At 36.9% G+C, this 24,756-nt stretch overlaps 6 protein-coding genes across 12 annotated transcripts in view; 3 read left to right on the forward strand and 3 right to left on the reverse strand.

Annotated features, from left to right (window-relative positions):
* LOC125801377 (zinc finger protein 239-like) overlaps window positions 1–24,756 on the forward strand; it is a 503,775-nt gene that overhangs the window by 395,474 nt on the left and 83,545 nt on the right. The gene's annotated exons all lie outside the window — the stretch shown is intronic.
* LOC125801286 (zinc finger protein 239-like) overlaps window positions 1–24,756 on the forward strand; it is a 297,606-nt gene that overhangs the window by 252,166 nt on the left and 20,684 nt on the right. The gene's annotated exons all lie outside the window — the stretch shown is intronic.
* Window positions 1–24,756, reverse strand: part of LOC125801152 (uncharacterized) — a 261,943-nt gene that overhangs the window by 206,003 nt on the left and 31,184 nt on the right. The window lies entirely within an intron of this gene.
* LOC111189801 (uncharacterized) overlaps window positions 1–24,756 on the reverse strand; it is a 253,995-nt gene that overhangs the window by 190,255 nt on the left and 38,984 nt on the right. The gene's annotated exons all lie outside the window — the stretch shown is intronic.
* The window catches only part of LOC111188821 (zinc finger protein 658B-like), a 241,480-nt gene that overhangs the window by 133,179 nt on the left and 83,545 nt on the right, over window positions 1–24,756 (forward strand). The window lies entirely within an intron of this gene.
* Window positions 1,153–20,252, reverse strand: LOC111189500 (zinc finger protein ZFP2-like). The gene is made up of 2 exons (XM_049477858.1): window positions 19,995–20,252; window positions 1,153–5,864 (listed from the first exon to the last, which is right to left on the reverse strand). Exon 2 carries the CDS (start codon window positions 5,743–5,745, stop codon window positions 4,711–4,713), a length of 1,035 nt encoding a protein of 344 aa, XP_049333815.1. The 5' UTR covers window positions 5,746–5,864; window positions 19,995–20,252; the 3' UTR covers window positions 1,153–4,710.

Below are 24,756 nucleotides of genomic sequence, written 5' to 3' on the forward strand. Positions count from 1 at the left end.
ATAGGATATATATGATATCTCAATAAATTTTATAAAACATATTTTCTTTTTTTTTGTTGTTTTCAGCTCAGAAAGTCCTTTTGTAACGTTTGTAATAATACTTTTTATTATTTTAAGCAATGTCTTTTTTTCCACAGATCTTTCAGACACATCCCATGTAAAAATGTCCCCAGAACTCGTCAAGCTAGTCATACGGTTAGCTTATTAGAATAGGCAGCAGTGACTTCATTTAACTCACAATAGAAAAAAGGGCAATTCTGTTTATATTCTTTTTCCTAAAGTTCATATTAATACTTGTAAAGGGTTAATCATTTAGTGGGTGTTAACATATGAACAGCTCAGGCATGAGGGATTGTGGTAGCTGCCTACCGTTTCATACACAGCCAGTCTATCTCTGCTCTCTCCTACTGGTATGCAGATTAGCTAAGTGTCAAACGGTCAGGTTGTTACCGTCATTTAATGGTCCATATTATGTCAATTTACATTTGAGATTTGTAGGTATAAACATACACATATTCACACACATATTTTTTCACAGTTTATTTTTTCACCTGCATATCCGATTAGCCTAAATTTTACCCTGTATATTTAATTCCCAGCGCCAGAGAGCTTTATTTTCGTGATAAATATTTCTTAAAACTGCATTGACACTAATGTGGTGACGTGTTTTTGTGTGTTGTGTTGGTACATGTAGATCAGGTGCAGCAGTGCTGCTGGGGTTTTTAAACACAGGGTTCAAACACCTTTTACCATGTAAAATTCAAGCACTTTTCAAGCACTTTCAAGGCCCATTTTCAAGTTTTTTTCAGCACCTTTGAGCAAAGTGTTAAATTAATGATAACGGTGATATCTCAAAACTGCGATTCAGTGATAATCAATATATTGCAAAACTATTCTCCACACTTCACAGCGACTGAGCTACTGAGAAAAAAAACACTTCTATGTAAGTAAATAGCAGGAGTTATGGATTTATTGGTGTCAGTTTCACACAAGTTAAATACCAATGTTCTCAAAATACTGAGTATCTCAACATAATGTGTATCCAATAAATTTCGTTCCACTTCACGATTGAAAGATTATTGATCTACTGTTCGAATTATGATGTATCTGGCATGATACGTCATAAAGAAGAAAAGGAGATCCAGTCCAAAATTGTAGTTCCGTCAGATTTTATTCAAAGAATCTTCTGAGCAAAACAGTTTTTTTGGATACATCAAAAATTGAGTAAAAAGATTATTGAAAATTGAATTGAAATAAAAAGGTGAAAATAAGAGGAAAACCCCAAAGGTGAGAAAAGTTGGGGTTTCCAGAGTTCTCGGCTGTGTGACCAGGACCTGTGGCTCTGTAGTCCCTCTCGGGAGAAGCTCTCCCGCCCAACTCTACTCTTCTTCCTAGACAGAGTCTAATAAAAACAGGCATTCGCCTGGCCTCAGTCTAATGGTGTGTGAGGAGGCTCCTCACACCCCCCGGATCCTGATACTGATAAGCAGTTATTCATCCTATACGTCAGCCGAGAACTCGGTCACCCCAACCTTATCAGACTATAGATTACATGTACAGAAACTCATGGTTCTGCTGGAAAAAATCAATCATGCTAAGGTGCAAGAAAAACGGCCTTGCTTTGAGCACAAGGACACAATATACATACATTCTAAGTCACAATGTGAATCATCATGAATCGTGCTAAATGCTTGAATAACATACTGATTAAGTGAAATGCTGATTTAGTTACACACAGATTAACCCTTTAATCAATGAACAATGAACATAGTAAGGCAAAACTCTTCCGTATTCTTACACACTTGTTAATTCTTCACAAAAAAACAAACAAAAAAATCATATATTTATGTTTGAAGCCCAAAATGTGGCAAAAGTTTGAAAAGTTCAAGGGGGGGCCGAATACTTTTGCAAGGCACTGTATATAGTGGTTGCTTGAATGTATGTTTGGCTGTGTACAAAAGCTTTTGGCTAAATGCTTAAGTTGAAAGAATAGATAAGATTGCAGATCTTGCAATATAAAAGCCTTTTATTGAATCACATAGATATGAATATGAGTAAATACATAAGGTGATGTAAAACAACGATAATAGCTGGTACTGGATAAAACAATCAATAAAGTAAATGGATTAGATATTTTTAGTACCTTTAGAGATATAAAAAAAACCCTTTAGCAAAACGATACCAAATAAGGAAAAGATAACAGAGTATATAACTTTAGCAACACAACACAACCAAATATCCCTGTAGATTAACTTGCAGATTTTTAATCAGACTGACTGAACCATAGACCAATGAGAAAACCAGTAGAGCAGGGGTGTCAAACTCATTTTGGCCAAGGGCCACATTGGCATATTGGCTGTCCACTGAGGGCCAGATGTAACTTATAAATGTAATAAAATGTAATCAAGTGTAATATAAAATGAATGTAATTACTCCTTAATGTTAAATAACTCTCAATATACTATTTATTCAATCAAATATTACAGTTGCATGGAAAAAAATGTTTGCTTGTTGCTCTATTAACATAAATCCTTTTAATTTGTCATGTTATGAAATCCAAAAACTCCATCAATCAAGAACCAAACTATTCAAGTGAATAGAAATGACATTAAATACAAGTTATATTAACTTTGATCAAAACGTTTGATACTGAAATAAGGCTTAATAAATATAAAATAAAAAAATTGTGAGCTGTTAAGAACATGTGATAGATTTAGCATTTCCTCAGATTTAGCAGTTCCTCATACAACCACTAGTCGAAGCTGCAGCAGCAGCACAAGCCCGCAGTCTTTACTGAGTCAGAGCTACAGCCCAGCCACGGGCTACAGGGCTCAGCTGAGCCAGTCTGGAGCGTTTTTACAGTTTTTAAAATTCTTCTGTGTAGAAAATAAAGATTTTAACCCCACTAACCGAATAATACAGTTCATCTTTCAGCCCAAGCAGCTAATAGCAGCAGTTTAGAGCAGAGTCACGGAGTCACTGCTCGGATTACATTATAAACAGGTCAGTTAGCGCGCTGCTAACCTCAGGATGTTTATAACTACGGAGTTTAGTGAACACACCACGGCTGCAAGGTTAGACTGTTGAAGGCTACTGAAGACTAATTAAAGGTTATTGGAGGTTATTGAAAGGGTTATTGGGGGCAGAAATCAGTACAGGCTGGTTAGATAAGTGATTCACGTGCTCCTCCTTTGCTGAGGTGAAACTGTGACTAGCGCTGTCACAGTGATGTTTATTAACATCATTAAAACAGATTTTGTCAGCTATTGTCTTATAAATATTTACACAGAACTTATATCTCTCCTAACAAGCGTTTATTTTGGTCAGTAACACTCTTCGTAACACAAAAGGCATACCGGTCTTTCACCTTGAAGCACAGCCGTCCGTCTGCATCAACTTCTCTTTTTCTGGACATTATGGGATAAACGTTTGTATGTCTCAATTCCACCCGCGAAGTTACGCCTTCCCTCCGGCAGGGTTTCCACATCAATGACTACACTGCGGTGTAGTGGCAGTAAGCCGTAACTTCGCGGGTAATACAATCGACAAGCATTGTGGGAAATGTAGTTTTTGGTCAAAGAACGCTTCTGACCTATTTATTATAGACACTAAGATCTTACAAGCTCTCGCTTGGATGTGGCCACATTTGGCCCGCGGGCCTTGTGTTTGACACATGTGCAGTAGAGGGAATCAAGGATCCTGCAGTCTTACTGCTGCATAGCCTGCTGAGTGTTGCTTTCAGTATGGAAACTACAGCTAGACCGTTTTTTTTTTTTTTTTTTTTTAACTCTGAAAAGGATTTTGTTGGCCTTTTGTTGCAAGCTAAGAATATTCTCTACTCCTAAGAATACTCTACTCCTTTAAACTACGACATCTAAATTTTAAAAGACTAAGTAATGCTAATCTAACATCTGGAGCAAACACTGGCAGTGCCCTCGCTCCAACTACAAACTACAAACGTGGAGTGGAGGAAAAAATAAAGAAAGTTTTTATATGTAAACAATTGAGAATGTGTTAAGGCTGTAAATGACATAAGTTGACCAAATGATCATTTCCTACTTATGGCAAAGCATATTCAATTTTTAAACCTAAAAATGTCCCAGAATGATAAAATCCTCACTTTTGTTTATTATTAGTTCTAAAGCTAATGCTGAGATTTAATATACAATTTTACTCTGAGCTAGCATCATCGCTTTACTATTTATTCAGCATATCACTGAAAAAATTATAAAAATGTATGTTCCTAGTTTATGCTGTTAGTGGTACCATTTATGATTCTGTGTGTAAAAACTTCTTAAAACACAACACTAAGTGTTGAAGAGCTCTGCAGGCATTAACTAATGTAGGTATACAAACATACATAAAAACACAGCATGAAATTCAGTAAACATCATCTCTGGATAAGATTCATTTTTCTGAACCTGTAAAAAGCCATTTTTAAATGAAGTTCTTGTAACAGAGTGAAGATTTTGTGCATGATGAGGTGTTTTTGGCTGTCTGAAAGATTTAAGGTTTGCATTTTTTATGGCAGAGGAACAGATTTGGGATACTTTTCTATCTCTTGTGAATGCACTGATGTAATATAAGTTCACTCTGTAAAGTAAAACTCTTCCCACAGTCTGAACAGTGATATGGTTTCTCTCCTGTGTGAATGCGCTGGTGTATTTTGAGATTACTCTGTTGAGTAAAACTCTTCCCACAGTCTGAGCATTAATACGGTTTCTCTCCTGTGTGAATGCGTTGGTGTATTTTGAGATTACTCTGTTTAGTAAAACTCTTCCCACAGTCTGAGCAGTGATACGGTTTCTCTCCTGTGTGAATGCGCTGGTGTTTTTTGAGACTACTCTGTCTAGTAAAACTCTTCCCACAATCGGAGCAATAATACGGTTTCTCTCCTGTGTGAATGCTTTGGTGTATTTTGAGACTACTCTGTTCAGTAAAACTCTTCCCACAATCGGAGCAGTGATACGGTTTTTCTCCTGTGTGAATGCGTTGGTGTATTTTGAGATGACTCTGTCGATTAAAACTCTTCCCACAGTCTGAACAGTGATACGGTTTCTCTCCTGTGTGAATGCGCTGGTGATTTTTGAGACTACTCTGTGTAGTAAAACTCTTCCCACAGTCGAAACAGTAATACGGTTTCACTCCTGTGTGAATGCGCTGGTGATTTTTGAGATCACTCTGTTTAGTAAAACTCTTCCCACAGTCTGAGCAGTGATACGGTTTCTCTCCTGTGTGAATGCGCTGGTGATTTTTGAGTTTACTCTGTTCAGTAAAACTTTTCCCACAGTCTGAACAGTGATACGGTTTCTCTCCTGTGTGAATGCGCTGGTGTTTTTTGAGATTACTCTGTTGAGTAAAACTCTTCCCACAGTCGAAACAGTAATACGGTTTCTCTCCTGTGTGAATGCGCTGATGCAGTTTGAGATTACTCTGTTGATTAAAACTCTTCCCACAGTCGAAACAGTAATACGGTTTCTCTCCTGTGTGAATGCGCTGGTGATTTTTGAGATTACTCTGTTCAGTAAAACTCTTCCCACAGTCTGAGCAGTGATACGGTTTCTCTCCTGTGTGAATGCGCTGGTGTTTTTTGAGATGTCTCTGTTGATTAAAACTCTTCCCACAGTCTGAGCAGTGATACGGTTTCTCTCCTGTGTGAATGCGCTGGTGTTTTTTGAGATCACTCTGTTTAGTAAAACTCTTGACAGAGTGCTGATGTTCCTCCATGTTGGGACTTGGCTCCATCTGTCTGTGAAATGTAGCAAACAATTTCTGCGTTTTCAGGAGATTCTTCTGGATGGCTTGTGCTTCACCTCTTTCAGCAGTTTAACACTGTTCTTTATTAAATATCCTGGTTTTTTATTCTGGAAAAACAAAGAAAAAAATTTTGTGTATTAAAATAAAAGCAGGTCAATTAACCAAAAATAACTACCTACATTAGTTACACTATATGGAGAAAAATACTGGGACACCTTCATACTACAATAAAGGCTTCAGTACTTTTATCCCATTATAAATTCACAGACATTTTAATATGTAGTTGTATCTTGACTGTCAGCAGGCTGCAGCTGCAAAATGTATGTAGCAGAAACACTGCTGCTGTCCAGCACTGAATACAGTGTTATACTACTACTTTAGTAGTATCACACTTTACACTATAATCCATACTACTAAAACTTGAAGCTCGGCTGCTCTCCGGTCCACACCTAGAACCTCCCGCTATGAAGCCGAGCGGAGCGCAGTGCGGCCGAACCGAGTTCCTCGATTAGGCTCGGCCCTGATGCAGAATTTTAGATTTTAGATGCAGAATGAGCACACCTGATGCTTCCACAAGTGATTAAACAGGAGAGATAGTTGAGGGAGGCAGGTCTAATTCAGTGGTTCGGCTTTCAAAGGTCTGATAAACTTCAGCTTGCTCCCAACTGTGCCGGAAAGTGGAGTTGACTAGCAACGGTAATGCATCTAATCTGTTCCACCACCTCAAGCAGTTTCACTACACACAAGATCTTCCTTATTCTGGCTGAAGCACTTATGTAGTTTATGTTGTATCTAAGTTATTTATAGTTGATATAGGTTTGTTTATTTGACGGTGATATCGTGTTCCTTTTATATAAATGAAGGCTTTCTGCATTCTTTATCCTGGATGAGGCACTTTTGTTTTGGTCTGTTAAATATGTTTACAAAAGGATAAGAAGCTCTGCCTCTGTTGTAATGTAAAGTTATTTATATTGGTAAAATGTAAATAGGTTATTGGTTTGTGTTTGACAGAGATGTCATGTTTTTATATTGCTACATGCAAATAAAGGTGAGCATTAATTCATTCTGACCATTTTTTAATTTCTAAAGTATTATACAGTTTTTTATGAGAGGAGGCTTTAAAGACAGTAATAGGTACAGATTTCCATTGCAGGGATTCCTAACAGTTTTTCTGAGGCCTTCCAAATATTTATATCGATATCGAAATTATATTGTATCGACCGAAATTAAGGAATGTATCGTGATATAAATTTTGGCCATATCGTCCAGCACTAGCTGTAAATATGTCATACTGCTCTAACAAAGTGTATCTCATTTTATCTTATAAATATCTTTGTAATTTTCTGACTTGCAGTATATCTCTACCCCTCACCTTTTATAATCAAATATTTAGTTTTTCAATACAATAATTTCAGTGACCGGAAGCAGAAAAAGCCTGTATTAAATGTATATGCTTGATGAAGAGTCTCGACCTACCCCTTCCTGTTTTTATGTTCTAGAAATTAGATAATATTACTTTTTTTATTCAGGTGTAGGACCATTTATGGGATAATTTATCTGCATACAATCACAGCTCCAGAAATGACATTAATCTGTTTTAATAAGGCAGTATGCCATAAATATCGTAAGAAATAATGTTGCCAATATTTTTGAACATCATGAACTATATTACCCTGAAATATGGAGCCATATCACCCACCCCTAATTATCACATTCAGGGTAGTACTTTCTTGCTGTTTTAAGCAAAAGAAAAATTCACACTTTTCATTTCCTATTATATATCTTCTAGAGACATTTTATATATGTATATGTCCAGTATAATTTATTTTACTTTAATCCTGCATATATGGAGTGCATTATTACCCAGCAAAAAGCTACACATCGGCCCTTCGTGGGCTAAGTGCGGGCACTGTGGGCAGGGGCTAGCCCATTAAAATTCCAAACAGGCCCAACATGGGTTTTCTGTGGGCAGCCTGTTCATTGGCTGGCCCACTCAAATCCTATAAAAGGCCGCTGTGGGCTAGCCTGAACTGGTCCAGTGCATTAATGCCCCTGTAGGCCCAGTGTGGGAATTATTTGGACAGCCAACACTTTGATGCGCCCACACAAATCCCAGGCAGGGCCACTGTGGGTCAGCCCACATTCAGCCTGCTCCATTTCACACCCTGAAGGGCCAGTGTGGGATATATGTGGGCAAAGCACAGTTTAGCATGCCCACACAAATCCCATGCAGAGCCAGTGTGGGTCAGCCCTAATTCAGCCTGCACCATTTCATACCCGGTATGGGTTATATGTCGGCAACCTGCACTTTGGCATGTGCACACAAATCTCATGCAGGGCCACTGTGGGTCAGCCCTAATTCAGCCTGCACCATTTACACACAGTAGGCATTGTGGGTTATATGTGGGCAGCACGCACACATATGTGAGCATGCCCACACACATAGGCGTAGGAACCGGGGTGGATGGGTGGGACATTTCCCACCCAATATTAGAAACAGGTGGATTTGTCCCCCCCAAAAATGATATCAGTTCGCTCAGGTCAGCTGTACTATTAATGAGGAGACAGACCGGACCAATCACGGAGCCGGTTCAGGTATTAAGTCCCGCCTCTCAGTAAAAACAGCCAATCAGCTTGCTGGTTTTGCGGCGCGCGGAGCAGAGGCAGTTTGCTGTTGGGGAAGCCCCGCCCCCTCGCTGTGAGATTTAGCAGCGGGATCGGGACGCAGCAGCTTCAGCTGATTTTAAAACAGAGATGGATATACGGAGATTTTTCTAAAAGAAAGGTAACGATAGGCTAACCACTTCAACTGTGATGATATGTTTCTGCTAGCTGGTTAAAAATACACGTCTCTGAATCAGCACACAGATTAAACCCACTGTGATTAATAAACTGCAGCTGTGTTAGTGTGTAAGCTTATCTTTGGAATTAGCTAGATTGGGAGTCAGGGTTAAAGGAAAAAAATAAAATATATATGTAATGTTTCCCTGTACCTGATCAGCTAATCACTTTAATTTTCAAACTGTTTATTCATTTAGGATTACAGGACTTACTGTGAGCTATAATGAACGAAAATTGATTTAACTAACTAGTTAACTAGAAGCTGGATGTAGATGATCGCCAGAATTTCGTACAGTACTTTAAGTTGGTAGTTTAAAGCTGTTACTTAACCCCGATCACTGCCCTAAACTAGTGTTTTCCACCTGATCAGCTAATAAACAGTCATTTACTGAGTTTACCTGTTAAAATCCTTTAGCCCCCTATGGAGCCTAAATTAATCATGTATATCCACCAGAGGAAGCTCTAGAATATGCAGAACAGTTTTAATATGCAGTAGAATATATAAGAACTGGGTTGAGAAACACTGCCGTAACGTGACTTCTGTTCATTTGTATTTCACAGTAAGACCACATATCCTGACGTTTATAAAAGTCTCTATGAAACGTAAAGTTAAATTCTTTTACATAAAAGGACACCATCTTAAGAAGAGCTCTCAGTAGAAAAAAATAAAAGTGCAGGAGAAAATGTAAATATACAACAGAATTGACATGCCAATACATAATAATAATAATAATAATAATAATAATAATAATAATAATAATAATAATAATAATCTGTTATATTATTTTAAATATTAGGTGATAACTCAGACATTGCTTGCATAATTTTTCTAACAACAGTAGCTGTAATGTGGAGTAACATGTTTAGGTTGTAAAATCACCTTATAATAATAATTTACTTTTAATTAAAAGTAATTTCCACAAATGTTGTTCTAGGAAACTATTGGGTGGGCTTGGGTTCATATTGGCAAATGTGTCCCCCCCAATATCAAGCCCGCTCCTACGCCCTTGCCCACACAAATCCTATGCTAGGTTACTCTGGGTCAGCCCAAATTTACCATACAATATTTTACAATCTGAAAGTTTGTGTCATAACAAGTTCATATGAAGGGTATCTGAATATTTTTTATTGTTTTTGTCTGTGAGAGCTAGGTAGATTAGCTAGCTTAGTGGATAGGAGCAACACTGTGTGAAATGTAGTATCAGCTCTGAAAGATTTTCTAAACCAAAGGTGGAGAAAAATCAAGGTACCACAGCAGAGTTGTGCAGAGACCTTTGGAGGGACACACACACACACACACACACATAGTAACATCTCATATTTTTCAAGACATATACTGTATAGCTATACATTTTTATTTATAAAAATATTTTTATTTAATATTTTGGATAGCTACGAATTTGCTCCATGGTGCTGATTCATAATCTCACCTTTATTATTGGTAAATAAAAATATTAAATTATAAATGTTTTTGTGCTTGACTATACACTTTGTGTAAGCCAGCAAGGTTATAAAAGTTACATATTTTTTTATTTTTGCATGTGATATTTCATTGTGAGGATCATGTGACCAACGAATCCACCCCCCTCCCCCTCCCCCCTCCCTGCACGTGCCTTTACCACAGAGCAACGATCAAGCTTAAAGGCAAAGTCAGTGAGTGACTTTGGTCTGTCAAAGTGACTGAAAGTTAAGTTATAATTTCTGTTCTACTATACGCTTTTCTATTTTTTGCTAAGATACGCTAATGTGGTGCTAATGCAGTTACCACTCTCAGGTTATTGTAGCATTATAAGGGTAGCTATGTTGAAGTTAGCATTGTGCTAAAAAAAGTTAGCATTGTCCTAAGTTAGAATGAGAATTTACCTCACATTTAAATAACAAGAGGGGCTCCCAAGTTGGCAGCTTATCTCGGCTCTTGGAGAAAGACTGCTGTTAAGTAAGTTAACTTTATATCCAAGTATGTCAACAATAACCAGCTAAGGGAACAATGGCTTGCTAAGGGAAATATTAAGGGAAATGGAAAATGGAAAGATATCCACTTAAGCTAAGGGAAAGATATCCACTTAAGCTAAGGGAAAGATAGCCACTTAAGCTAAGGGAAAGATAGCCAGTTAAGCTAAGGGAAAGATAGCCAGTTAAGCTAAGGGAAAAATAACCAGTTAAGCTAAGGGAAAGATAGCCAGTTAAGCTAAGGGAAAGCTATCCAGTTAAGCTAAGGGAAAGATAGCCAGTTAAGCTAACGGAAATATAGCCAGCTAAGCTAAGGGAAAGATAGCCAGTTAAGCTAACGGAAATATAGCCAGCTAAGCTAAGGGAAAGATAGCCAGTTAAGCTAAGGGAAAGCTAGCCAGTTAAGCTAACGGAAATATAGCCAGCTAAGCTAAGGGAAAGCTAGCCAGTTAAGCTAAGGGAAAGCTAGCCAGTTAAGCTAACGGAAATATAGCCAGCTAAGCTAAGGGAAAGATAGCCAGTTAAGCTAAGGGAAAGATATCCAGCTAAGCTAAGGGAAAGATAGCCAGTTAAGCTAATGGAAAGCTAGCCAGTTAAGCTAAGGGAAAGATATTATATTATTATGTTTATTATTATATTATATATTATGTTTCACCATGAATAGCCTGAAGAAATTCAAATTCAAATAACTATCACTATATAAGAATCACTGTAATCAAATACAGTCTGCAAATTTCTCTAAAATTAAGCATTGTACATGAAAAGACACTAACAGATGTAGTATTTACCTGACTGCATTCTCATATCTCTATATTATCATTTTAAGAGGCCGTGAGAAGATCAATCATGCCACCACCAAAGGATGCAGAGATCGAGCAGGTTGCAAAGGTTTGGCTTTGGAATGCACGGGACCGTTCAGGTGGACGGAAGCATCGTCTCATGCAGTCTCTTCAAAAAAATAGTTAATTTATGATCTATGCTATATTAATGCATAAACAATATTCATTTTTGATATTATGATTAACTATATCTGTTCTATTTATGTAAAGTACATCTATTTTCTCCTTCATTATTATTGCTGTGAGATAAAAACCTTAATGCAAAAACTAATGTTATATTCAATTAGAATTTTTTTTACTGGTTTGATTCGGATGACATTTTGGTTCCAAGTCTACAAGCAAGAGGAATAAAATTAATAATAGAGATCAGGGGTGGGTTTCCTGAAAGCTTCGTTACGCTAAGAACTTCGTTAACTCGTACTTAAGATTGATCGTTAATTAAAGAGTGTTTCCCAAACCCGTGCGTAACTAAAGTACTACGTAAACTCGCTCGCAGATTAACGAGTGCCCTCACCCAGTCGTTATTCTTAAGAGCTTCTTTAGGGGATCTCTACTTGCAGTTCAGCACCTTAAACACCAGGGACCGCCAATTTTGAGGGAGAAAAATTATAATTTCCCTGGTTGAAGCAATTATATTGTATTACTATTAATTATAATACATTATATTATATATATAATTATTATTATAATAATTAATATTATTATATTATATTATATTATATTATATTATATTATATTATATTATATTATATTATTTGACGTGTCTGCGGGTGCTCCGGTTTCCTCCCACAGTCCAAAGTTCAGGCTAATTGGATGTCGGATAAAAATTGCCCCTTAGGTGTGAGTGTGTGAGTGGATGTGCCTGTGTGTCTGTCTGCCCTGCGATGGATTGGCGGCCTGTCCAGGGTGTATACTGCCTTCCCCCCGATGCCGGCTGGTATTTTTTATTTATTTATTTTTTTTACATTGTCGATTAATATTAAAACTATGAAAACAATTAATTGACGCATATGGAATTATCTAGTTAACAAAGAGGTGCATGGCCTTCAAAACACCCTGACCTAAACCCAACTGAGATGTTGATTTAGGATGAGCTGGAGCTTCACAGTGTGTGTGTGTGTGTGTGTATATTGAAGAGTTAACGTTTATTATACCTTGGGTGTGTTGACAAATATCCTTCAATAATGATTACTTAACTTTAGCATCTATAATTACATAATCATTGTGTGAAACCTTGTATTTTATATGCATTTATATAGAAGATTAACCAATACTCACAATATATATTCTTTACACATATAGTTAAACTTTGCTTGATCAGGCATGTGACTAACACAGACTCTATTATATGACAAACTAACCCACATGATACATAAGGCATTTACTAACACATAGGATCTATTGTATGGCGGACTAACCACGCGCCACTAACACATTAGCATATAACATAAGAAATCCATTGTGTGACTGGTGTAGCTCATGCTTAAGGCATTTTGGTCACTGCATGATCCTAACTAACGGCCATCAATCATCGACTGGTGCACTCTGTATGAACTAAATTGATACAGAGGAGGCTCTTAGACCAAAGCGGCCTTCTCTGTGTGTGGGTGCCTCCCTAAACCTGCAGCTCTTCAAAGCGGGGAGTGACGCACACGCACACAGATAATGCCACAATGTTCAGTTCTGGCTGGACACAGTCAAGGCCAAGCACTAGTGGTCCGGTCAGACACGTGAAACGGATTACTAACACGTGAAATTATGCATACTAACATGAGATGATTTTAGCAACGCCTCATCAGCAGGTTTCACGTCATTTGGGGTATAAACATGGAGTCAGATCAGAGGGGGGTCAGAACTTTTACTATTTGATGGCTGCTAACTGTCTTGTATGTATTGGTTCTCCTGAATTCAGTATTTTGTAATAAATACTTGATTTGCTTTCAACTCCACTCCACCTGTCTGCGACTCTCTCCATCAAAACGAACACACAGGGGAGTTGTACCCCGGATGGTGGATGGGGGTAACCCATCTTTCATTTTCTTTTTACAACAATATATATATATATATATATACACACACACACACACACCGGAACAATAATTAGTTTTATATTATTATATTATTTTTATATTATTAATAATAATAATAAATTAATATTATTATCAATATTACTATTATTAATATTAGTCAAATATCTATTAATATAATATATATGTATATTAACAATAATAGTTTTAAAAAAGTTTAATGTTTATTAAACATTTATATATAAACATATGACTTATTTATTTAGCCATATGTATCTGTAGGAGTATTTTATTAATGCCAAAGTACATCCTTTTGTAATTTAAAATTCAAAATATGTATAATATTGATGATTACAACACTTTTTTACATTTTTAGGGTGTAATACTGAATAAATACTGCATAATAATCGATATTTGTGGATCGATTGAGTGCGCTGTTTCAGGGGAGGATTCAACAAAGACGTTCTTTAACCTCCTTTGTTAATTTTCACGTTGCGAAGCTCTTTGGGAAACACTCGCAGAACTGGCTCGTTCTTTACTCACGTCATTCGTTAGTTCGTTCGTTATTCGCTGAGGTTGTTCGTTTTCGGGAAACCCACCCCAGAGGCTTTGTTCCAGTAGCAATAATAGTATCAGTTTATTATTCATCTACTACATCAGTCTAGTGCATTCAAGTATTTATTCAAGAATATGATTTGCTGTTTTATTGATGTTTATATATATATATATATATTATATATATATATATTTTTTTTATTTAAGTTGTATAATTCTTTGTTATTTTGTATTATGTTTGATATTTATATCATACCGTTTATTATAAATACTGTTTTTGCAAATGGAGATATTTATGCAGTACATGTTTATCTACATGCTAAAATATAAATTTGGGATTTAATTTACTTAAATACTGTTGTGTGTTGTTTATATTTTATACATGATACTTTGTAATAAATTTATGAATTTACTATACACTTTAAATTGTGTTATTTATATAATTGTTTTACAGGCAGTTGCAAAAAATGTCAAAGTGCCAATAGCACAGCTTTAAATTTTCTTTCTTGAAAAGTGTTCTCTGTTCAATATTGCACAGTTCAAAAAATTTGGGGCCACAATTGGTTTTCCGCTGAGGGAATGTGTGTGTGTGTGTGTGTGTGTGTGTGTGTGTGTGTGTGTGTGTTAGAGCTCTGCAAATCTCTGTTGGCCCAATGTGCAAATATCCATTGGTCCGATTTGGGCTGCCCATATGGGGGCGGTACCGCACCAACCTCATTGGCCCAGTGTGGGCATGTTTGCTGGGTTGTATCATGACATTATTCTCAAACAAAATCACATCATAAAACATTTTACTATTGCTAACACATTTGTAAATCTGTACATAAAAATACTGTGTGGAGCATGCACCATGTTTTTTTAATGCGTCACGAACAATGTAGAAAAATACTGAATAACAAAAGCAGTTTTGTTAAAAGGATACAGCAACTGGATATAGGGGCACATTACATTTTAAAGGTAAGTTACAGTTTAGCCACCTTTACCTTATCAAGCCAATGCTAGCGACCTAGCCAAGCTAGCTAGCAATTCCAAACATCACATACTACCAACAGCGTGAATGTCCTAAAAACATGAATTTGTTATTAGTTGTTGATATATAGCCTAAATGGTAGGATAATGTACACACAGTTTGTAATGGTTAATCCTTTTCGTTATATAGTTAACTTTAACCGTTAGGTGTGTTATTCTGCTATAAACACCACTGGGTCATTTTACAAGCTAATATTTTAGGTTTTTTTTCTGTCAGGATGAGTGAGGCAGGCTGTGTGGTGAGGACCAGGTCGATATGATTACTCATCTATCTATCTATCTATCTATCTATCTATCTATCTATCTAATTAATTAATTTAAACACTGATTAATATTTTTTCTTTCTTTTTTAAAGAGCATAATATAAAATATTTCAGCATGAAAGCTCATATTTGTAATGTGTAACAGCTTCCTATATCATAACTACATCTCTGCTGTTTGTAACAAATCAAACCGTGTGTAAATCGGATATAAAATGGTAGAGTGGTGATTATTATAGATGTATTAAAACACCTTAATCAGTGTAAATTAATGCTCTGGGGAATCGCTAGAAGCGCGTTTTCTTTATTTGCGTAGGCTGAAGTTGGTTTGATATTCGCAGCTCCAGATTCGTTTGGCTCGATATTCGCAGCCTCGTATTCCCCGGCTGAAGTTGGTTTGATATTCGCAGCTGCCGCTTCACTGAACCACCGTGAACTAAAGGGAGCGTTCACAAACACCCGCTGTTTATATTAAACACCTCACAGATCAACACTGAAGGAGATAGAATGAAGAAAAGCAGTACAGCTGTTTATTAACAATGTAAATATACAATATCGTATTAAATGTAATTTTGTATATTGTAAAATATTTATTTTAATTACTGAATTTATAATTATATATTACAATAAATAATTAAATATATATTTAATAAAATTATATTTTAAAAGCCATTGTGCTCAAAAAATATGAGGCAGATGTTCAAGCGTGATTTTGAAGAACTTTTTAATCTTGGGCCAGACCAAATACACATGATCTGAAGAGAACTAGTCTTCTTCTTTAAGGAAAACCTGGAATTAGCCTGGCCCAAGCTGATGTTATACTTTAAAATGAACTGGCAACATGGTATAACGAGCCATAATGCACAAGTTTTTTTATGTAAAGCTGATGTTCTAGTGTGATTTTGAAGGACTTTTTCATCTTGGGCCAGACCAAATACACATGATCTGAAGAGTACTAGTCGTCTACTTTAAGAAAAACCTGGAATTAGCCTGGCACGAGCTGATTTTATACTTTAAAATGAACTGGCAACATGGTATAACGAGCCATTTTGCACAAAAAAGCCACTGTTCCAGTACATTTTTGAAGAATTTTTTAATCTTGGGCCAGAACAAATACACATGATCTGAAGAGAACTAGTCTTCTACTTTAAGGAAAACCTGGAATTAGCCTGGCCCAAGCTGATGTTATACTTTAAAATGAACTGGCAACATGGTATAACGAGCCATAATGCACAAGTTTTTTTATGTAAAGCTGATGTTCTAGTGTGATTTTGAAGGACTTTTTCATCTTGGGCCAGACCAAATACACATGATCTGAAGAGTACTAGTCGTCTACTTTAAGAAAAACCTGGAATTAGCCTGGCACGAGCTGATTTTATACTTTAAAATGAACTGGCAACATGGTATAACGAGCCATTTTGCACAAAAAAGCCACTGTTCCAGTACATTTTTGAAGAATTTTTTAATCTTGGGCCAGAACAAATACACATGATCTGAAGAGAACTAGTCTTCTACTTTAAGGAAAACCTGGAATTAGCCTGGCCCGAGCTGATTTTATACTTTAAAATGAATTGGCAACATGACATGTAAGCCATTTTGCACAGAAATAATGAATATAAAGCATTGATTTTGAGAATACCAGAACTCTTCATCTCATGTGTATTTGGTCTGAAAAAAAAAGTCCAAAATCATACTGGAATATCAGCTTTAAATAATATTTTTTTTGTGCTGCCATGTTGCCAATTAATTGTGCAGTCTAAAATCAGCTCGGGCCAGGCTAATTCCAGGTTTTCCTTAAAGTAGAAGACTAGTACTCTTCAGATCATGTGTATTTGTTCTGGCCCAAGATTAAAAAGTCCTTCAAAATCACACTGGAACATCAGCTTTACATAAAAAATTGTGCTTTATGGATCGGTATTCCATGTTGCCAGTTCATTTTAAAGTATAAAATCAGCTCGGGCCAGGCTAATTCCAGGTTTTCCTTAAAGAAGAAGACTAGTACTCTTTAGATCATGTGTATTTGTTCTGGCCCAAGATTAAAAAGTCCTTCAAAATCACACTAGAACATCAGCTTTATATTAAATTTTTTTGTGCATTATGGATCGGTAGGCCATGTTGCCAGTTCATTTTAAAGTATAAAATCAGCTTGGGCCAGGTTAATTCCAGGTTTTCCTTAAAGAAGAAGACTAGTTCTCTTCAGATCATGTGTATTTGTTCTGGCCCAAGATTAAAAAGTCCTTCAAAATCACACTAGAACATCAGCTTTATATTCAATTTTTTGTGCATTATTGATCGGTAGGTCATTCTGCCAGTTAATTTTAAAGTATAAAATCAGCTCGGGCCAGGCTAATTCCAGGTTTTCCTTAAAGTAGAAGACTAGTACTCTTCAGATCATGTGTATTTGTTCTGGCCCATGACGTGGGAAATTTCATTATCACCATGTTATTACGAGTATAACCACCTTGTTATGACAAATGTAATCATTTTATGCATGTTCATTTCACTAGATGTGATCATTTGTATGCATGGTTATTTTATTAGATGTGCTTAATCACACTTAATATTCACAGTGGTAATTCACTTCATATTAGCTCGTTTTGCAGAGTTACTCTTTAGGTCATTCCGACATTTGTGTACGTGATAGCTAGCAGAGAAACCTTGTCTGATAACCATTTTGGGTAAACACCAGGATGTGAACGTGAAGAGGTTATGCTGACATTTCTGACGGGAAACAACCCTAACAACTCTGTCTGGGAACAGAAGGGAGTTTCCGTCTTGGGATAGAAGGGAGATTTTGAAGGATGCCGTTGCAAGCGGAAACCCTATGTCCATATATGGTTTACGGTTCCGGATACAGCGGAGCGGGGATAAATAATGGCTCTGAGAGACTGTTACTCTCAGAGCACTTTCAGAGCGTGATGATTTCATGACTGATTGTACTCTCAATAATTTGCATTAATAAAAACTTGTTACTCATCTGACACCACTCAGAACTTAATATTTGTCTTTATTAATCGTCACAGGTATTTCCACCACACCCAAGATTAAAAAGTCCTTCAAAATCACACTAGAACATCAGCTTTAAATTAAACTTTTTTGTGCCTTATGGATCGGTAGGCCATGTTGCCAGTTCATTTTAAAGTATAAAATCAGCTTGGGCCAGGCTAATTCCAGGTTTTCCTTAAAGTAGAAGACTAGTACTCTTCAGATCATGTGTATTTGTTCTGGCCCAAGATTAAAAAGTCCTTCAAAATCACACTAGAACATCAGCTTTACATAAAAAAACTTGTGCATTATGGCTCGTTATACCATGTTGCCAGTTCATTTTAAAGTATAAAATCAGCTCGGGCCAGGCTAATTCCAGGTTTTCCTTAAAGAAGAAGACTAGTTCTCTTCAGATCATGTGTATTTGTTCTGGCCCAAGATTAAAAAGTCCTTCAAAATCACACTAGAACATCAGCTTTATATTCAATTTTTTGTGCATTATGGATCGTTATTCCATGTTGCCAGTTAATTTTAAAGTATAAAATCAGCTCGGGCCAGGCTAATTCCAGGTTTTCCTTAAAGAAGAAGACTAGTACTCTTCAGATCATGTGTATTTGTTCTGGCCCAAGATTAAAAAGTCCTTCAAAATCACACTAGAACATCAGCTTTACATAAAAAAACTTGTGCATTATGGCTCGTTATACCATGTTGCCAGTTCATTTTAAAGTATAAAATCAGCTCGGGCCAGGCTAATTCCAGGTTTTCCTTAAAGAAGAAGACTAGTTCTCTTCAGATCATGTGTATTTGTTCTGGCCCAAGATTAAAAAGTCCTTCAAAATCACACTAGAACATCAGCTTTATATTCAATTTTTTGTGCATTATGGATCGTTATTCCATGTTGCCAGTTAATTTTAAAGTATAAAATCAGCTCGGGCCAGGCTAATTCCAGGTTTTCCTTAAAGAAGAAGACTAGTACTCTTCAGATCATGTGTATTTGTTCTGGCCCAAGATGAAAAAGTCCTTCAAAATCACACTTGAACATCTGCCTCATATTTTTTGAGCACAATGGCTTTTGAAATATAATTTTATTAAATATATATTTAATTATTTATTGTAATATATAATTATAAATTCAGTAATTAAAATAAATATTTTACAATATACAAAATTACATTTAATACGATATTGTATATTTACATTGTTAATAAACAGATGTACTGCTTTTCTTCATTCTATCTCCTTCAGTGTTGATCTGTGAGGTGTTTAATATAAACAGCGGGTGTTTGTGAACGCTCCCTTTAGTTCACGGTGGTTCAGTGAAGCGGCAGCTGCGAATATCAAACCAACTTCAGCCTCGTGTAGTTTTGGCACTAATTTAGCTCCATAGGTGGAGAGGAGACAGCGAGGCACCGAAGGACAAAAAAATGACGTTGTAAAAATACTGTGGGCTCTGCGACACTTTGCAGAGCACAAGCGCAACGACAGGGAGGAAGAGAGACAGCGACAAACTGAAGGAAAAAAAACGGATCCCAAATAGGATCCTAAAACGCTCCCATTGTGGAATCGTTCACTTCAAAGAGCCGACGCTTAGAGCTGCATCGTTCTCGAACGACACATAACTGCTGAGCAGAGCTAGGAGAAGATCCAGTGCTGGTGGTGTAAATGCTGCACATGCTGAAGGTGGTGAAGGTGGTGTTGGTGTAGGAGTGAATGTAGAACAGCGTGTTTAAGAGAGAGAAACTTCTCCATACCTTCTGTAGTTCAGCTGATCCTGCTCTTCCTCCTCAGGCGCTGCGAAAGAACTGCAGAGCCCGAAGCTCAGCCTCACTCGGGTTATGTAGAGCTCCGCCCCCTCCATATCACATTACACCCCATCACCGCGCTGAATGGAGCTAAACAGCTAAAACTCTCATTTAAAACAGCGTAGAACTACTTCTATGGGGCTTTTCTTTCATTTTACAAATTAGAATAAAGTATTTCACTAAAATAGGAAAGAAAATATTTTTTAATGTGACACTTACGAGTGGTGGCTTCTAGCCATTTTTACCCATGCACTTATATACTGACTAAGCCACTCCCGTTAAAAGGTGGGAGAAACCCAAAAGGAATGTGAAGCCCTCCCCCTTCACAGATCCCGACTGTGTTAAAACAGTCTATAGAGGCAGAGTTTGATATCAAAAATACTTTTATTCACAATCATCAAAACACAAACATAAAACCCACAATGAATCTCCACTGAATTGGTTGACACTGACAATACTTGGCTTTAGCACATGAACACCAGTTTTGGATGGAATAAAGCAAACCAAAAATAAAGGATCCACAAACCCCACAGCTTAACACTACACTGCACACCACACCAAACAAACCATAATGGGGAGGACTAGCTTGGATTCTTTCTTTGGTAACTTCAAAAATACTGTTCAACAAAACACACTAGATGAAAAGAAACTCAAGTGTGGCAGAGTATTAATTGGGGGGAAAAAAAATATAAAAAAAATAAAAAAAAAACCCACAAAGTTACTGAAACCAATGAAAAAAGAAAATAAACTAATAAAATTGAACCCAAAAAAACAAAGAATTACAAAATTAAACAAAACTTAGCTACTACAATAAATTATGCAGATAGTTATAGCCAGAAAACAATGCAAAAAAAAAAAATAAATAAAGCACCGAAAAAAACTAACAAAACAAAGAAACTGCAGAAACTAAAGCAATCAATACAGAAATTATAAGGAAAGAAATACAGAACCTATCCAAAAAAACCCATAAATGGACCATCAAAAACAGTAGAGAACCATTAAGAAAACAGTAGAAATGACATTAGAAAACAAGATTAGAAACACAGTAGAGATCAGGAAACAACAGAAAACAGTGGCCAATATCCTCAACTTTCAGCCATGCACACGTCCTGCCAAGACACACATAATTATTCAACATTTATTTATTTATTTATTTGTTCATTAGCTCAACCAAATTAAAAATGTTACATTCCCTTGCCGTCTTAAGAGAAGCACATGGAGGGAAAGGGGAAATCAGGAGCACCCCAGCCTTCTTGTGAACTTGCACAATGAATACTAAAAACCCAGTTAAAAAAATATACATAATATATAATTTTACTACAACCCAAAACAATACAGACCTTAAGGTACTTGGAGTGTTGTAAAATAGCTAACTTGTACAACTGTGTACAACCACTGCAATACACAACATACCTCTTTCCAATGTATGATGAGAGTCAAGTGAAGCAGCAGCACCTGCCCAAAACAGTTCTCTGCTCTGTCTCCACTCCTCTCCAACATGCACACCAACAGCAGCTAAATCATTAAAACACTGCACTATCCAGCAACACAAGCACTTCATAAAATCAGCCAGATAGCACAGATAAGTATAAGCTGCTACAAAAACTAATTAAAAACATTACCTTCTCTTGCTGCTGCTGCCCAAGCACGTAATGGAGGCCAGGTACTCTCCCCACTAATGAGCTCACCTGCAGCTCCCCTCGTCAACTGTTTCATCAGCTCCTGTGGCACACCGTGTTTCCTCAGTTGAACACAGAAAGTACATCCTTTGCTGGGCGTTATTGAGGATGGAGCTGGTGTTGGCCTCCCATTTTAGGTCCCAGGAAATAGTAATTCCCAAGAACCTAAAGGTAGTAAAATTAAATAATTGTTCTAATTTAAAGGGCCTTTATTTTGAAACAACACATCGTAATGTCCTCTTATTAGGTGAGAAGGGTACTTCAGACTTGGAAAGGCATTAAAAAAATCCTATGCAAATAACAGTTTTAAAACTAAATATAGCCGCAAGCGGCAATCATCGGGTTCAAGCACCAACTGGACGATGGTGTCTAATGGAGCATAGGATGGTGAGGTGTAAGAAGGTCTAATTCAATTAGAGGCACATCTAATGAAGTTTGTAGAATATTCATCATGTGATCTACAATTAGTCAAAATGTGTCTACATGTTTTGTTTATTGATCAGGAGTAATACAAATTACATTTTAAGGCTTTTCCTTTAAGGCTTTTAACATATTTTAACTAAGGGTTCCAATAATTATGGAGGGCGGTGTACCTCCTGCCTGAGTTCCGTAGCTTTGGAGTGCATCAGGGAGTAACTATATCCAAAAAATGTGATCTCCTGGAATTGCCAGAACTATTATTATTATTATTACTGAACTATATCAGTATCAGTTATGGACCAGCTGGGAACTGTATTTCACAGTAATGGTTTTAAGTGGATTTTTTTTTGTTTTACTTTCAGCTACTAATAATTTTATTGTTTATCATTACAGTAAAATAGTGAGTTTTCTATTAAATTACCAAGCTAATCAATGTTATTGGAAAAACACTAGTAAAATTCCACTTCTTACCTGACCTCTCTCTTTAAAAAAAACAATTCTTTCTTTTTAATTTTAATATTTTTACAAGCGGACTTTTATTTTGAAACAGGTGGATTTGTCCCCTCCAAAAAATGATATCCTTTGGCTCAGCTCAGATGTACAATAGGGTTCATGCACACAGGGGTGGTGACGTATATCCGCTACAATCTCAGCCAGCTCAGCCTCTTCCGGTATCCACACTGTTGTGTTGAATTTAGTGAAGTCGCGATAATGTCTCAGGCAAAAAAGTTTAAGTTTCAGCTAACTGACACCACTACGGTTGAACATTGCTGTGTACCTTTGTGTCAGGCCTCTAGTACTTAGTTTTCATACATTTCCCTCCGATGCGGAAAACCAGCTAAAATGGATTGTTGCTATCCGGAATGAGAACTTCAGTCACTCCGCATACCCGCGTGTGTAGCCGGCATTTTAAGAAAGAGGATTTGCGTGAACCAGAGTCCAAGTCTGGACGGCGACTGTTAAAGAAGGGAGCGGTGCCGATGTTGTTTGAGTGGAACAATCAGGCCCGTAGCCAGCATTGTGATGGGGGGGATCTTTTTCCCCCAAAAGTGGACTTCATTTGGCTCTCTACTCCAATGCCCCCTAAATACACGAGCACACTTCAAACCTTTTAATTTAGACATATTTTATTTATTATAAGTTTGTTGTGAATCTGTTGTTGCTGTCCTTATTTGTTCGTCTGTTGCTCCCCACTGTTAACATAAATTTGATATAAATGTAAGTGTTCCTCAAACTTCCTACATCTGTGATGTGACTTCATTGTCTGTCTCTGTTGCTCACCTCAGTTGTCTGTTGCTTTGTTCCATTGTCTCTGTTGCTGCCCTCCATTGTCTGTCTCTGATGTTGCTATCCTTTATTGTCTATCTCTCTACTATTGACATAAATAGATAAGAATTACTTCATTAGGAACACTATCGGTATGGTCATTAAAACTTAAACATGAATTAATAATAATATAAATTGAAGTGTTCTGTCTTATTAAAAGCCTGATTGGCGCCTGATTGGCTGACAGAGCTCATTTGCATACCGTCTGGTCTGTGAGGGTCTGCTGATTCATTAGATATGCGTGGATTCGTGGAGCGACCAATAATCCGCTTTTAATAATGCGTTAGTTGATATTATTTTTTTCTGCCTCAAATTATTTCAAGCACTGTTTGGATATATGTGAGAATTACTGGGGACTGGATTGATGGATTTTCTTAAGTTTGGAGGCGTTTTGAAGGTAAGAGTGTGGGGGAAGCGCTGGAGGGGGTTGGGTGTGTGTCTCGAGTGTCCTGAGGTAAACACAAAGCGAAAGACAAGCAGATTTAAACTCTAAACACAGTTCCGTAATCCGGAGAGGCAGACGGTTCGGTGTATAACATGTCCGCATTCGATCAAATATGGACGTACGAAAAACGTAAATATGAAAATAATATTTCATAACTTTCATAAACCAGGCATATTTTGCCCTAAATGTTTATTTTCTGAAAGGAGATACGGCTAAATAGGCTAGATAACTGAAAAGCTTTAAAATGGCATATTGGGTGTCTATATTGAACCTATAAGTATTCATAAACACAGCCAGATATTAAATATGATATTTTTCTGGCCCGCCGGCGGGCCAAGGCGTGTTGAGAGGTTAACCCCCTTTTTACACCTCTATACTGTATTTTATATATGGCCTTAGGAGCAACAGGCATGTTGAGAGTAAAATACACCCTAGCTTGATCGTCAGAATTGCAAAGTGAGTGACTGAATGTTATTGTCACTTAACCTACATTTCTTAAAAATCAACTAAAATCCAGACTTTGGAGTTATCGCAATAATAACAGTAATAATCCGGTGTTACATGTACAATATACTATTGGGCTAAGCCGAGCCCGGCACTTTTAACGCAGGGGAGTTGTAAAGAAATAGAAGCCCTGCACTCAGCAGCTTACCGATTTTGGGCCTTTTTTTGAACAAGTCACCAATATTTTGGGACAATGTTACCGCCGTTTTCTTCCGTTTTCGCTCCTTGTCTTCTTTTTTACCCATTTTCTCAAGTAACTTTCCCCTGATTCTTATTCTTTCCACAAGCTAAGAACAGAAATGGGGGAATTACCGCCACCTACTGGATTGGTGTAAAA

This window comes from Astyanax mexicanus, chromosome 4 (assembly GCF_023375975.1).
Source record: "Astyanax mexicanus isolate ESR-SI-001 chromosome 4, AstMex3_surface, whole genome shotgun sequence".
NCBI lineage: Eukaryota > Metazoa > Chordata > Actinopteri > Characiformes > Acestrorhamphidae > Astyanax > Astyanax mexicanus.